Genomic DNA, 14,838 nt, shown 5'->3' on the forward strand with positions numbered 1-14,838 from the left:
ATGGGAAAGAAGACCAAGAGCCCAAACCATGGAAACTACATGGTCTTGTTTTAACAGCTAGAGAGCTTTATAAGTTAATTTTCTTATCATTGTTATCTACAAAACAATGTACTCCCAAAGGAAAGTAAGTAGAGCTTTAAATAAGTGGAATTACCCACAAAAACGGTAAAATTGTGATTGAACTGAAACAATTCTGGAAATAGCCAAATAAATTCTCAGAAGTTTAAAATGACTATTTGATAGAATGGAATAAATGGGTACCTTAATGAGGCACTCTACATCATTACTGCTGGGTACCTTCTCATTAAGAGATGGAGGAACATTCAGATAAAAAATCATCATCATCCAAAAGAAAAAACAAACACAGGTGTTCTTGTGCCAATTGTTAAACTCCAGTTAGAAGTTAATGCCCATATCCATAGTAGTCATAAGGCTTTATTTTTATCCCCAGAAAGTTCTATATTTGTAAAGAGCTTTAGAAAAATAGGTGAGCTATACAACAAAATTAAACTTTGATAAAACTCATTACAGAAATATTGATATATAGCCAACTACTTGATATTTTTGTAAAATCTATTTTCTTTTCCTTTACCAGGACTAAGGCCAAATTCTGATTAATTTCTACTTGAACAAGGATAATTTTCCCATTTGAAGGTACATGACAACCAGATCTGTGTTCACACACATTGAACCACAAATGTTTAGTGTTGGCCAACTAAGTAGTCAGAATGAGATGTGGGATTTAACTCCTGGTTAGCAAGTACTGTTCATTCCCAAGCCACTCAGCACAAATACATTCTACATTTATTCTCATGTTTTGCCCCCATTATTGCACCTTCCCCACCAAGGATGTCTATTACTTCCATTAATCATCTTACAAGGACCAGCTCCAATCAGTCCTACAACTTTTATAGTCTAAAACCTTTTATAGATCTTCTTCAGTACCCAGGATCCAGCCAGCCAGCCAGCCAGGTGGGCAGCCAATCTATAAGTAGTCACTAAACACCACTAAGTACCACTCTTCTAGACATGAGGAAAACCAGTAGTTAACAAGGTAAACAAAGTCCCTGCTTTCATGAAACATGAATTCTAGAGTGTGGTGACAGGTAATAAAGAAGTAAATTAATGACATATTCAAACAATAATAAGCATTATGAAGAAAACAAAAGTTTGTGTGTGATATTGTATACAGTGACAGAGGCTAACTTATGCTGCATAGTCAGGGAAGTCCTGGCAGAGAAGGTGGCAGTGACTGAAGCATGACTGTCAAGAAGCCGCAAACACGACATTGTAAATGTAGTAAGACTTCTGAGAAGGACGAGATCATCATAGACTTGAGGATTCATAGAGGATGAGGAGCAGGATATATATTTTTTTAACATCTTTAATGGAGTATAATTGCTTTACAATGGTGTGTTAGTTTCTGCTTTATAACAAAGTGAATCAGCTATACATATACATATATCCCCATATCTCTTCCCTCTTGCGTCTCCCTCCCACCCTCCCTAACCCACCCCTCTAGGTGGTCACAAAGCACCAAGCTGATCTCCCTGTGCTATATGGCTGCTTCCCACTAGCTCTCTATTTTACATTTGGGAGTGTATCTATGTCCATGCCGCTCTCTCACTTTATCCCAGCTTACCCTTCCCCCATCAAGTCCATTCTCTATGTCTGCATCTTTTTTTTTTTTAACATCTTTATTGGAGTACAATTGCTTTACAATGGTGTGCTAGTTTCTGCTTTATAACAAAGTGAAAGAGTTATACATATACATATGTTCCCATATCTCTTCCCTCTTGCATCTCTCTCCCTCCCACCCTCCCTATCCCACCCCTCTAGGTGGTCACAAACAACTGAGCTGATTTCCCTGTGCTATGTGGCTGCTTCCCACTAGCTATCTATTTTACGTTTGGTAGTGTATTTATGTCCATGCCACCCTCTCACTTTGTCCCAGCTTACCCTTCCCCCACCCGTACCCTCAAAGTCCATTCTCTAGTAGGTCTGCGTCTTTATTGCCGTTTTGCCCCTAGGTTTTTCTGAAATTTTCGTTTTTATTTTTTTATTTTTTAGATTCCATATTTATGTGTTACCATACGGCATTTCTTTTTCTCTTTCTGACTTACTTCACTCTGTATGACAGTCTCTAGTTCCACCCACCTCACTACAAATAACTCAATTTCGTTTCCTTTTATGGCTGAGTAATATTCTGTTGTATATATGTGCCACATATTGTTTAACCATTCATCTGTCGATGGGCACTTAGGTTGCTTCCATGTCCTGACTATTGTAAAGAGTGCTGCAATGAACATTGTGGTACATGACTCTTTTTGAATTATGGTTTTCTCAGGGTATATGCCCAGTAGTGGGGTTGCTGGGTCGTATGGTAGTTCTATTTTTAGTTTTTTAAGGAACCTCCATACTGTTCTCCATAGTGGCTGTATCAACTTACATTCCTACCAACAGTGCAATAGGGTTCCCTTTTCTCCACACCCTCTGCAGCATTTATTTTTTATAGATTTTTTGATGATGGCCATTCTGACTGGTGTGAGGTGATACCTCACTGTAGTTTTGATTTGCATTTCTCTAATGATTAGTGATGTTAAGCATCCTTTCATGTGCTTGTTGGCAATCTGTATATCTTCTTTGGAGAAATGTCTGTTTAGGTCTTCTGTCCATTTTTGGATTGGGTTTTTTGTTTTATTGATATTGAGCTGCATGAGCTGCTTGTATATTTTGGAGATTAATCCTTTGTCAGTTGTATCATTTGCAAACATTTTCTCCAATTCAGAGGGTTGTCTTTTCATCTTGTTTATTGTTTCCTTTGCTGTGCAAAAGATTTTAAGTGTCATTAGGTCCCATTAGTTTGCTTTTATTTCCATTTCTCTAGGAGGTGGGTCAAAAAGGAACTTCCTGTGATTTATGTCAGTGTTCTGACTATTTTTCCTCTAAGAGTATTATAGTGTCTGGCCTTATATCTAGGTATTTAATCCATTTTGAGTTTACTTTTGTGTGTGGTGTTAGGGAGTGTTCTAATTGCATTCTCTTACATGTAGCTGTCCAGTTTTCCCAGCACCACTTATTGAAGAGGCTGTCTTTTCCCCATTGTATATTCTTGCCTCCTTTATCAAAAATAAAGTGACCATATGTGTGAGAGTTCATCTCTGGGCTTTCTATCTTGTTCCATTGATCTATATTTCTGTTTTTGTGCCACTACCATACTGTCTTGATTACTGTAGCTTTGTAGTATAATCTGAAGTATGGGAGCCTGATTCCTCCAGCTCCATTTTTCCTTCTCAAGATTGCCTTGGTTATTCAGGGTCTTTTGTGTTTCCATACAAATTGTGAAATTTTTTGTTCTCGTTTTGTGAAAAATGCCATTGCTATTTTGATAGGGATTGCACTGAATCTGTAACTTGCTTTGGGTAGTATAGTCATTTTCACAATGTTGATTCTTCCAATCCAAGAACATGGTATATCTCTCCACTGTTTTGTATCATCATTAATTTCCTTCATCAGTGTCTTATAGTTTTCTGCATACAGGTCTTTTGTCTCTTTAGGTAGGTTTATTCCTAGATATTTTATTCTTTTTCTTGCAGTGGTGTTATGGGAGTGTTTCCTTCTCTTTCAGATTTTTCATCATTAGTGTATAGGAATGCAAGAGATTTCTGTGCATTCATTTTGTATCCTGCTACTTTACCAAATTCATTGATTAGCCCTAGTACTTTTCTGGTAGCATCTTTAGTTTCCTCTATGTGTAGTATGATGTCATCTGCTAACAGTGACCACTTTACTTCTTCTTTTCCGATTTGGATTCCTTTTATTTCTTTTTCTTCTCTGATTGTTGTGGTTAAAACTTCCAAAACTATGTTGAATAACAGTGGTGAGAGTGGACAACCTTGTCTTGTTCCTGATCTTAGAGGAAATGGTTTTAGTTTCTCACCACTGAGAAAGATGTTGGCTGTGGTCTGTCATATATGCCCTTTATTATGTTGAGGTAAGTTCCCTATATGCCTATTTTCTGGAGCGTTTTAATCATAAATGGGTGTTCAATTTTGTTGAAAGCTTTTTCTGCATCTATTGAGATGATCATATGGTTTTTCTCCTTCACTTTGTTTATATGGTTTACCACATTGATTGATTTGCATATACTGAAGAATCCTTGCATTTCTGGGATAAACCCCACTTGATCACAGTGTATGATCCTTTAAATGTGCTGTTGGATTCTGTTTGCTAGTATTTTGTTGAGAATTTTTGCATCTATGTTCATCCGTGATATTGACCTGTAGTTTTCTTTCTTTGTGACATCTTTATCTGGTTTAGGAATCAAGGTGATGGTCACCTTGTAGAATGAGTCTGGGAGTGCTCCTCCCACTGATATATTTCGAAGAATTTGAGAAGGATAGGTGTTAGCTCCTCTCTAAATGCTTGATAGAATTCACCTGTGAAGCCATCTGGTCCTGGGCTTTTGCTTGTTGGAAAATTTTTAATTACAGTTCCAATTTCAGTGCTTGTGATTGGTCTGTTTATATTTTCTATTTCTTCCTGGTTCAGTCGTGGAAGGTTGTGCTTTTCTAAGAATTTGTCCATTTCTTCCAGGTTGTCCATTTTATCGGCATATAGTTGCTTGTTGTAATCTCTCATGATCCTTTGTATTTCTGCAGTGTGAGTTGTTACTTCTTCTTTTTCATTTGTAATTCTATTGATTTGAGTCTTCTCCCTTTGTTTTCTCGATGAGTCTGGCTAATGGTTTATAAATATTTTTTGTCTGCTCAAAAAAACAGCTTTTAGTTTTATTGATGTTTGCTATTGTTTCCTTCATTTCTTTTTCATTTATTTCTGGTCTGATCTCTATGCTTTCTTTCCTTCTGCTAACTTTGGGGTTCTTTTGTTCTTCTGTCTCTACTTGCTTTAGGTGTAAGGTTAGGTTGTTTATTTGAGATGTTTCTTGTTTCTTGAGGTAGGATTGAATTGCAATAAACTTTCTTCTTAGAACTGCTTTTGCTGCATCCCATAGGTTTTGGGTCATCGCGTTTCCATTGTCATATGTTTCTAGGTATTTTTTGATTTCCTCTTTGATTTCTTCAGTGATCTCTTGGCTATTTAGTAGTGTATTGTTTAGCCTCCATGTGTTTGTATTCTTTTCAGATTTTTTCCTGTAATTGATATCTTGTCTCATAGTGTTGTGGTCGGAAAAGATACTTGATATGATTTCAATTTTCTTAAATTTACCAAGGCTTGATTTGTGACCCAAGATATGATCTCTCCTGGAAAATGTTCCATGAGTTCTTGAGAAGAAAGTGTATTCTGTTTTTGGATGGAATGTCCTATAAATATCAAATAAGTCCATCTTGTTTAATGTGTCAATTAAAGCTTGAGTTTCCTTATTTATTTTCATTTTGGATGATCTGTCCATTGGTGAAAGTGGGGTGTGAAAGTCCCCTACTATGATTGTGTTACTGTCGATTTCCCATATCATGGCTGTTAGCATTTGCTTTGTGTATTGATGTGCACCTATGTTGGGTGCATAAATATTTACAATTGTTATATCTTCTTCTTGGATTGATCCCTTGATCATTACGTAGTGTCCTTCTTTGTCTCTTGTAATAGTCTTTATTTTAAAGTCTAGTTTGCCTGATACGAGAATTGTTACTCCAGCTTTCCTTTGATTTCCATTTGCATGGATTATCTTTTTCCATCCCCTCACTTTCAGTCTGTATGTGTCCCTAGGTCTGAAGTGGGTCTCTTGTAGACAGCATATATACAGGTCTTGTTTTTCCATCCATTCAGCCAGTCTATATCTTTTGGTTGGAGCATTTAATCCATTTACATTTAAGGTAGTTATCGATATATATGTTCTTAGTACCATTTTCTTAACTGTTTTGGGTTTATTATTGTAGGTCTTCTCCTTCTCCTATGTTTCCTGCATAGAGGAGTTCATTTAGCATTTGTTGTAAAGCTGGTTTGGTGCTGCTGAATTCTCTTAGCCTTTGCTTGTCTGTAAAGGTTTTAATTTCTCTGTCCAATCTGAATGAGATCCTTGCTGGGTAGAGTAGTCTTGGTTGTAGGTTTTTCCCTTTCATCACTTTAAATATGTCCTGCCACTCCCTTCTGGTTTGCAGAGTTTCTGCTGAGAAATCAGCTGTTAACCTTATGGGGATTCCCTTGTATGTTATTTGTTGTTTTACTGTTGCTGCTTTTAATATTTTTTCTTTGCATTTAATTTTTGATAGTTTGATTTATATGTATCATGGCATGTTTCTACTTGGATTTATCCTGTATGGGACTCTCAGTGCTTACTGGAGTTGATTGACTATTTCCTTTCCCATATTAGGGAAGTTTTCAACTATAATCTCTTCTAGTATTTTCTTAGTCCCTTTCTTTTTCTCTTCTTCTTCTGGGACCCCTATCATGTGAATGTTGGTGCGTTTAATGTTGTCCAAGAAGTCTGTAAGATGGTCCTCTTTTTTTTCATTCTTTTCTCTTTATTCTGCTCTGCGGTAATTATTTTCACTATTTTATCTTGCACGTCACTTATCCATTCTCTGCCTCAGTTATTCTGCTATTGATTCCTTCTAGAGAATTTTTAATTTCATTTATTGTGTTGTTCATCATTGTTTGTTTGCTCTTTAGCTCTTCTAAGTCCTTGTTAAACGTTTCTTGTATTTTCTCCATTCTATTTCCAAGATTTTGGATCATCTCTACCATCATTACCCTGAATTCTTTTTCAGGTAGACTGTGTATTTCCTCTTCATTTGTTTGGTCTGGTGGGTTTGTACCTTTCTCCTTCATCTGCTGTGTGTTTCTTTGTCTTCTCATTTCCCTTAACTTTCTGTGTTTGGGGTCTCCTTTTTGCAGGCTGCAGGTTCATAGTTCCCGTTGCTTTTGGTGTCTGCCCCCAGTGGGTAAGGTTGGTTCAGTGGGTTGTGTAGGCTTACTGGTGGAGGGGACTGGTCCCTGTGTTCTGGTGGATGAGGCTGGACCTTGTCTTTCTGGTGGGCAGGACCACATCCAGTGGTGTGTTTTGGGGTGTCTGTGAAGTATTATGCTTTTAGGCAACCTCTCTGCTAATGGGTGGGGTTGTGTTCCTGTCTTGTTAGTTGTTTGGCATAGGGTGGCCAGCACTGTAGCTTGCTGGTCGTTGAGTGGAGCTGGCTTTCAGAGTTTAGATGGAGATCTCTGGGAGAGCTTTTGCTGTTTGATATTACATGGAGCCAGGAGGTCTCTGGTGGACCAATGTCTTGAACTCGGATCTCCCACCTCAGAGGCACAGGCCTGACACCCGGCTGGAGCACCAAGACCCTGTCAGCCACACGACTCAGAAGAAAAGGGAGAAAGAAAGAAAGAAAGAAAAGAAAGAAAGAAAGAAAGAAAGAAAGAAAGAAAGAAAGAAAGAAAGAAAGGAAGGGAGGGAGGGAGGGAGGGAGAGAGAGAGAGAGAGAAAGAAAGAAAGAAAGAAAGAAGGAAAGAGAGAAGGAAAGAAAGAAGGGAAGAAAGAAAGAAAGAAAGAAAGAAAGAAAAAAGAAAGTTATTAAAGATAAAAAAAATTAAAATGTAATTTAAAAAAAAAAGACAGAAAGAAAGAAGAGAGCAACCAAACCAAAAAACAAAGCCACCAATGATAACCAGCGCTAAAAACTGTACTTAAAAAAAAAGAAAAAAAAAAAGGACAGACAGAACCCTAGGACAAATGGTAAAAACAAAGCTATAAAGACAAAATCACACAAAGAAGCATACACATACACACTCACAAAAAGAGAAAAATTAAAAAATATATATATATCTATATATTTTTAAAAAAAGGAAGAGAGCAACCAAATCAATAAACAAATCTACCAATGATAATAAACTGTAAATACTAAACTAAGATAAACATAAAACCAAAAACCAATTAGATGCAGAAAGCAAACCCTAAGTCTACAGTTGCTCCCAATGTCCACTGCCTCAATTTTGGGATGATTCATTGTCTACTCAGGTATTCCAGAGATGCTGGGTACATCAAGTTGATTGTGGGGATTGAATCTGCTGCTCCTGAGGCTGCTGGGAGATATTTCCCTTTCTCTTCTTTGTTAGCACAGCTCCTGGGGTTCAGCTTTGGATTTGACCTTGCCTCTGCCTGTAGGTTGCCTGAGGGCATCTGTTCTTCGCTCAGACAGCACACAGTTAAAGTCGCAGCTGATTAGGGTCCTCTGGCTCACTCAGGCCGGGGGGAGGGAGAGGTATGGAATGCGGGGCGAGCCTGCGGCAGCAGATACCAACATAACATTGCAACAGCCTGAGGTGCACCATGTGTTCTCCCGGGGAAGTTGTCCCTGGATCACGGGACCCTGGCAGTGGCGGGCTGCACAGACTCCCAGGAGGGGAGGTGTGGATAGTGACCTGTGTTTGCACAGAGGCTTCTTGGTGGCTGCAGCAGCAGCCTTAGCATCTCATGTCCATCTCTGGTGTTCGTGCTGATAGTCGCAGCTCGCGCCCATCTCTGGAGCTCGTTTAGGCGGCGCTCTTAATCCCCTCTCCTCGCACACCCCAAAACAATGACTCTTGCCTCATAGGCAGTTCCATATTTTCCCAGACTCCCTCCCAGCTAGCTGTGGCGCACTAGCCCCCTTCAGGCTGTGTTCACGCAGCCAACCCCAGTCCTCTCCCTGGGATCCGACCTCCGAAGCCTGAGCCTCAGCTCCCAGCCCCTGACCACCCCGGCAGGTGAGCAGACAACCCTCTAGGGCTGGTGAGTGCTGGTCGGCACCGATCCTCTGTGCGGGAGCCTCTCCACTTTGCCCTCTGCACCCCTGTTGCTGCGCTCTCCTCCGTGGCTCTGAAGCTTCCCCTCTGCCCACCCCCTGTCTCCACCAGCGAAGGGGCTTCTTAGCGTGTGGAAACTTTTCCTCCTTCACAGCTCCCTCCCAGAGCTGCAGGTCCCATCCCTATTCTTTTGTGTCTGTTTTTTATTTTTCCTTTTGCCCTACACAGGTACATGGTGAGTTTCTTGCCTTTTGGGAAGTCTGAGGTCTTCTGCCAGCGTTCAGTAGGTGTTTTGTAGGAGTTGTTCCACATGTACATGTATTTCTGATGTATTTGTGGGGAGGAAGGTGATCTCCACGTCTTACTTGTCTGCCATCTTGAAGGTCTCTTGAGCAGGATATTTTAATCTGAGTCTTAAAAGTTTATTAAGAATGGGTTAAATGGAAAACAGGTGAGAGAGAAAGCAGAAAACAGGTGAGGGAGAAAGCAGAAAACAGGTGAGGGAGGAAAGAAGACTAATTCAAAAGAAAAAATCTGCTCTTACAAATCACTCAATTACGCAACTTCCCACTCTTGCAAATGGATCATGTCTTATACTAGTTTACATCTCACCCATTCCACTCTTCTATTTTACTCCTAACCACAGTTCAATTAAATAAAAATGTACTAAATTCGTTTACCTGAAAAATGCTGTGCTTTATGCAGTGTGGAATATAGATATAAGTAAGATGCAAGTCTTTCTCTCAGTTTTAGCATCTACGTATTAATTTCAGGAGCATCCAAAATATTGTTATACAGTGTAACAACAAAAAAGAAAGTGTGAAAATAAAGTGAGATAACAATGAAGAAATTTAAAGACTATAAAATGGAAAAGAGTCAAATAACGTGTCACGTAAGTTGTGTGACAAATACAAAAATATAGAAATGTCTAGCAAAATGATTTTTTTCTAAGAGACTTGGGAGAGGGGGTAGGATGAGGAGCAAAGAGAAAGGTAAAGGCTTGTGCAAGGAGAATTTCAAGGGTGATGCTCTAGGATCTATTTGTTATTTTCCTCAAAATAACATATATTCCAGAATGTAAAGGTCAGAAGAAAGGAAAAAGCATCGCATGACACCAATCCTGGCATTTTCCTAATTTTCTCACTGATAAAGAATTTAATAAGTGTGTATACCTCACATATAATACTTTATATATAACAATACTGGTGACCCTACCACAAAACACATTACTCATTTCAAGCAAATATTTACAGTGAAGTACAGTGAAACTACTCTACTTTAATTATACTTTTGACCAGGCTTTGCAATTGAAAAGTAACATAATTATTACTAAAAAGTCAATGTGATATATATGAAATAATTGTGCATGCCTTTTAAAGAATGTACTAAATTTGTATTTTTTAATGTTAAGAAGTGTATGTAAAGAAAGCAAGTACTCGCAGAATAAAAATACTGTAAACTATAGTTGAGTGCTATCCGTGAAATTTCATTTCGTAAAATTATAACAAAATTGTACACTATAGTTTAAAACAATTCAATTAACAGATTAACAGTTCACTAAATCATGACTGTTTAACGTAAATATCTGTTTGCAAAAATGAATCCTTAACAACTTAGATAACACAAATATTCTATCAGAATTTGTTGATGATCCAAACATTTGATATGTGCTTCAGCTAATAAGCACTAATACTTAAAACATAAAATTCCAGTGTTAACAATCCAAACTTTAGTTAAACACATTTTTATTCATTGTGCATTTAGTTTCCAAAATCTTCCACTTTCTAAGATGTTAAGAAGCTCACAATTTGCCATTTTAATAAGATCTGTATAAATGCATTTAATATTCAAAATCTGACTTGTTGTCAGTCCTAATTAAAGTAAACAAAGCTTTGCAATGAATGAATTTAATAACTAAGATGAAAAGCAAACGAGTGCAATCTAATCTCAGCAAAGAATATTTATGATTATAAGCTTTGTCAATAGCGAAGTGCACCAACTGTTCATATATCTGACTTCCAAGAGATACATGAATGCTAATCAGTTCATTAGAGGCTTCTAGGTTGTGATATTTAGCGACAGGATGTAGGAGCTTTCTTGTCCATGGAGTATAATTGTACTCAGAATGAAAAATTGTTTCCAACAAAGCTTCATCCTTCCTATTTCTGATTTCCTGCTCATTGCTTTTTATGAGCTACATACCTTTCAAGAAGCTGACATCATTCAGCTTCTGTGTCATATGAACACAAGTATGCATAGGTCCTGAGATCATCTGCTGAGCAGGATTCTAACACCTTTATTCTAAGCTCAGGAATTTATCTCAGGTCCTATGTTCCAGGTAACTGAGCTTCATAATTAGTACACATACAGTGTATTACCAGAAACTGTATGCAAGCAAAACCTTTTATAAAATGCTTTCTATCTATAGAGAACAATAAAAAGTGCCTCAGTGAACAGTTCTTAATGATTACAATAAATTGTCACATATGAATATTTTAATATGATAAAATTGGGGGGGGAAGCTAAGAATGATGAATCTGATACAATTCTGCAATAACAAATTTTGTTTAAAAAGCATACTTTGCCAAATTAGAAGGTGTGGCAAATACATATTTGATGGATAAACACAGACTTTAGTTTTAAAAAAACAACCTTCTCAAATGTAGTGATAAAGGCATCCTGCCTAATAAAAGAAGAAACAGGGTGGGTAGGAAACATATGAAAGGAAACAAACACATTAGCCTGAATTGATTGTTGCTGGAGTGCATTTTTATGATATTTCCCAAAAGAGACAGTGAAGAAAGCTAAAATTGAACTAATTCACAATTAAGCTGAAAGTATATGATACAATAAAATCTATGACAAGCCAGGTAATAATTTTGTGATTTGCCAAGTCTCAGGGGAGAAGAGATAGAAAGAGGAAAAGTAGTTACTTTATTTCAAGTATCACAGTTTAAAATAAAATATTAGGAATATCTATTTATAAGAGCTCGTTTAGAAGTGGGTTATCCTTTCATATAGAATTCTGCAGTCCATATGGAATTTTAATAATGCATAGTACTGATACTTTATTAGAAGGCAAAAGATATCTAATTTCACAGAATGGTTTGGAAAGCAACTCAACATTAGTTTCTGGAAATAAAAAAAAAAGTTTACTACTTCAATTACTCATTAGAGATTAACTGACAAACTTAGTGAAACCAAAGATAATTGAATTTAAAGGAACCTTAAATTAAGCAGGGCACAATCCTAATGCTATTAGTTTTTATGTATATATGTATATCCACACACACACTTCCACATAAACATACACACACACATATTTTGTCAATGTTATTTTGGGTCTAGAGAATACCTACATCAGTAGTGATTGTATTGGTTCCATTTTGATTTTGGAACCATGCAGTATTTCTAAAGGAGATTTTAAAGTTTCTTGAATATGAGTTAATTTTTAATATATAACAACTCTTGAAATTAAGCTGACTAGTCACAACAGTTTATAAAGTCTTCATCTGCTTCCTAAAACATTTCAAAAGTGTCTAAATCACAACATGCCATTAGATTCAAACTTCCTCAAATTGAGTTTTCCTATCCTTTCAGTTTACCATGAACATCAGAAGGAAATAGGGCATATGGAAGGAAAAAGATGAGACAACATATTATACAGATTGATAAAAAGGAAAAAAGGATTGAAATCAATAAACTTCTATATTATTCTTGATAGGTAAAAGCCTTGATAAATTTCCTTGCAAGAAGGCAAAGGTTAAACCTTCTATAATTTGGCTCTGTAGGGTGATCTCTCGTTATGCAAGTATACTTAAAATGTTAAGTAAATCGTACTCCTAATTGACTAGTGACTTAAGCTATTTAGATATCAAAGGATATGGACATCTTTGTCACAAACTTATCATGCAAGTCCTCAGGAGGGGGAAAGATTTTCAAATCTTTCTCAAGCTGTTGAAGCTGCCTTCCCATCTGCTTCAAATTCTTTTCCAGCGTTTCTACAGAAACTAAGAGAGAGAATATTATACGCATTAGAAGGACAAAATTATAATATAAAAAAGTAAAACACTGTAGAAACAAAACATTTGTGAAAAACCTTAAAATAATAATGGAAATCCACTAAAATAAATGAAAGGTAAATTTCACTTAAATTTTTTCATTTTTACATCCAGAATGAAGACAATTTAATAAAAGATTATTTAAAACAGAAGATGAAATTTAGGAAAAGCTCAGATGTACAAACCACATTTAAGAAATACTTTTTGTTGAAAATCAGAGTCCTTGACCTCTACAAACACAAAAAAAATAAACAGTCTATTCAGAAAAAGAAGGCAAAGAAAGACAATGTTTTTAAAATTAAAACTATTTCAATATAATTTTAGCATTTTTCAAAATCATGATCTTTTGAGAGGGAAAAATAAAATATACATGGAAAAGATGGGGAAAGTATGCTCTTCTGTTCAAGGTCCCCCATGACAGGAATGAAAAGGTATCAGGGGTTATTTGAATAACATGTGAAACAAATGTCAAACTTTCTTTAGTGGTACTATGAGGACAATCTGTGTTTATTAACTAATAAAGATTTTTTTGTGTGTACATTCTTGCCTAGTGCAAATCACAAGTGATTCACATACAGCTAAACCCAGGATGGATGGATAGATGGCTGGATGGAAGATAGATATACTATAATTTTTAATTAACATTTAAATTTAATGTGTTAGCACACCATTGAACAAAATCACACAATTAAAACATTATGATTAAGTTTGCTGATCAAATTTTATCACACACACACATCAAATTTGGGAAACACCTAGAGAAAAGACAAATAAAATCTGAGGAACTCCCATGTAACAAAAACCACAAGGCAAACACTGGGAAGGAACATAGGTGGATTATTTGGTTTTTTCTGACACTTAATACTTCATTCCAATAGCTACCAATTCTCCAATTCTCCAACGCCAACTGGGTGTCTCCCAATTCACTTCAATTCTGACACGCATTGCCTGGAGTTAGCCCAGAACCCACAGGTTTAAGGACTCAATCCCACAAGACTGCCCTCACTTCACAGGACAGTCACAAGCCCCAGGGATCACCCATACTTCTAACCAATGATAAACTCAAGGGTTCCCATGCCCTCCCCACCAACCCATTTATTTTTTATAATGTGAAAAATTATAATGTGAGTTCCCTCACAGAACTCAGGGAAGTACCTACTATACTTGCTACTACAGTTTTTATTATAAAGGATGTAACTCAGGAATAGCCAAATGGAAGACAGGCATAGGGCAAGGAATGGGGAGGGAGGGGGTACCACAGTCTCCATGCTCTCTCCAGGTATGCTGCCCTCCCAGCATACCCCTGTGCTCACTACAGCAGAAGCTCCCTTAGCCTCGTCATTTCACTCTTATCGAAGCTTCACAACACAGGCACCACTGAGTACATCACTGGCTATTGGTGACTGAACTGGAGGTCAGAGGGTGGGCTGAAAGTTCTAACCCTCTAATCACATGGTTGGTACCTCTGTCAACCAGTGCCCCCATCCTGAAGCTCCCTAAGCTGGCCCTCCCCCCATCTGCCTTGGGTCATCTCAGTAGCACACAAAATACACTCTCATCATTTAATAAAGATTTTAGGAATCAGGAAAAAGACCCAATATATAGTTTTTACTCTGCCACATGGACACTGAAGTGCATGTCTGGTCAGAAGGCAGAACTCCAGTACCTGTGAGGAGGTATAAGATGAGTACATTTTTGATTTATGAGTTGTCACCCTCAGAGCTGCCTAACAGCCTGGGCAGCCCTCAGAGGAGACCAGCTGCTTGTAATTGAACATAGAGCTATCCCAGTGAGTGAGTGCTTCTCAGTGGGATGAGAGAAGGGCTTCAGGTTCAGAAGAAAGGCTTATTAGGGGATCCTCTGAGCCTCTTCCAACTCATTGGTAGCAGTGGGTCAGGGACTACGTTCTATCACTGTGATATGAAGCAACTTCTCACTGGCTCAATTTCCACATGAGTGAAATAGGAAGAATCTCGCCTCATACCTTTACCTCACTGATATTTCATAAAGATCAAATGCTATGATATAGGATGAAGAA

The 14,838-nt window shown here is 37.4% G+C and overlaps 1 protein-coding gene across 2 annotated transcripts in view; it reads right to left on the reverse strand.

Moving 5' to 3' along the window:
- The window catches only part of DIAPH3 (diaphanous related formin 3), a 563,950-nt gene that overhangs the window by 201,811 nt on the left and 347,301 nt on the right, over nucleotides 1-14,838 (reverse strand). For both annotated transcript variants that reach the window (XM_036831862.1, XM_036831861.1), the window contains one exon: nucleotides 12,625-12,749. In XM_036831862.1, the coding sequence (XP_036687757.1) occupies nucleotides 12,625-12,749 (125 nt within the window). The remainder of the gene's footprint in view (nucleotides 1-12,624; nucleotides 12,750-14,838) is intronic.

The sequence above is a fragment of the Balaenoptera musculus genome, chromosome 18, assembly GCF_009873245.2.
Source record: "Balaenoptera musculus isolate JJ_BM4_2016_0621 chromosome 18, mBalMus1.pri.v3, whole genome shotgun sequence".
NCBI classification, from domain to species: Eukaryota; Metazoa; Chordata; class Mammalia; order Artiodactyla; family Balaenopteridae; genus Balaenoptera; species Balaenoptera musculus.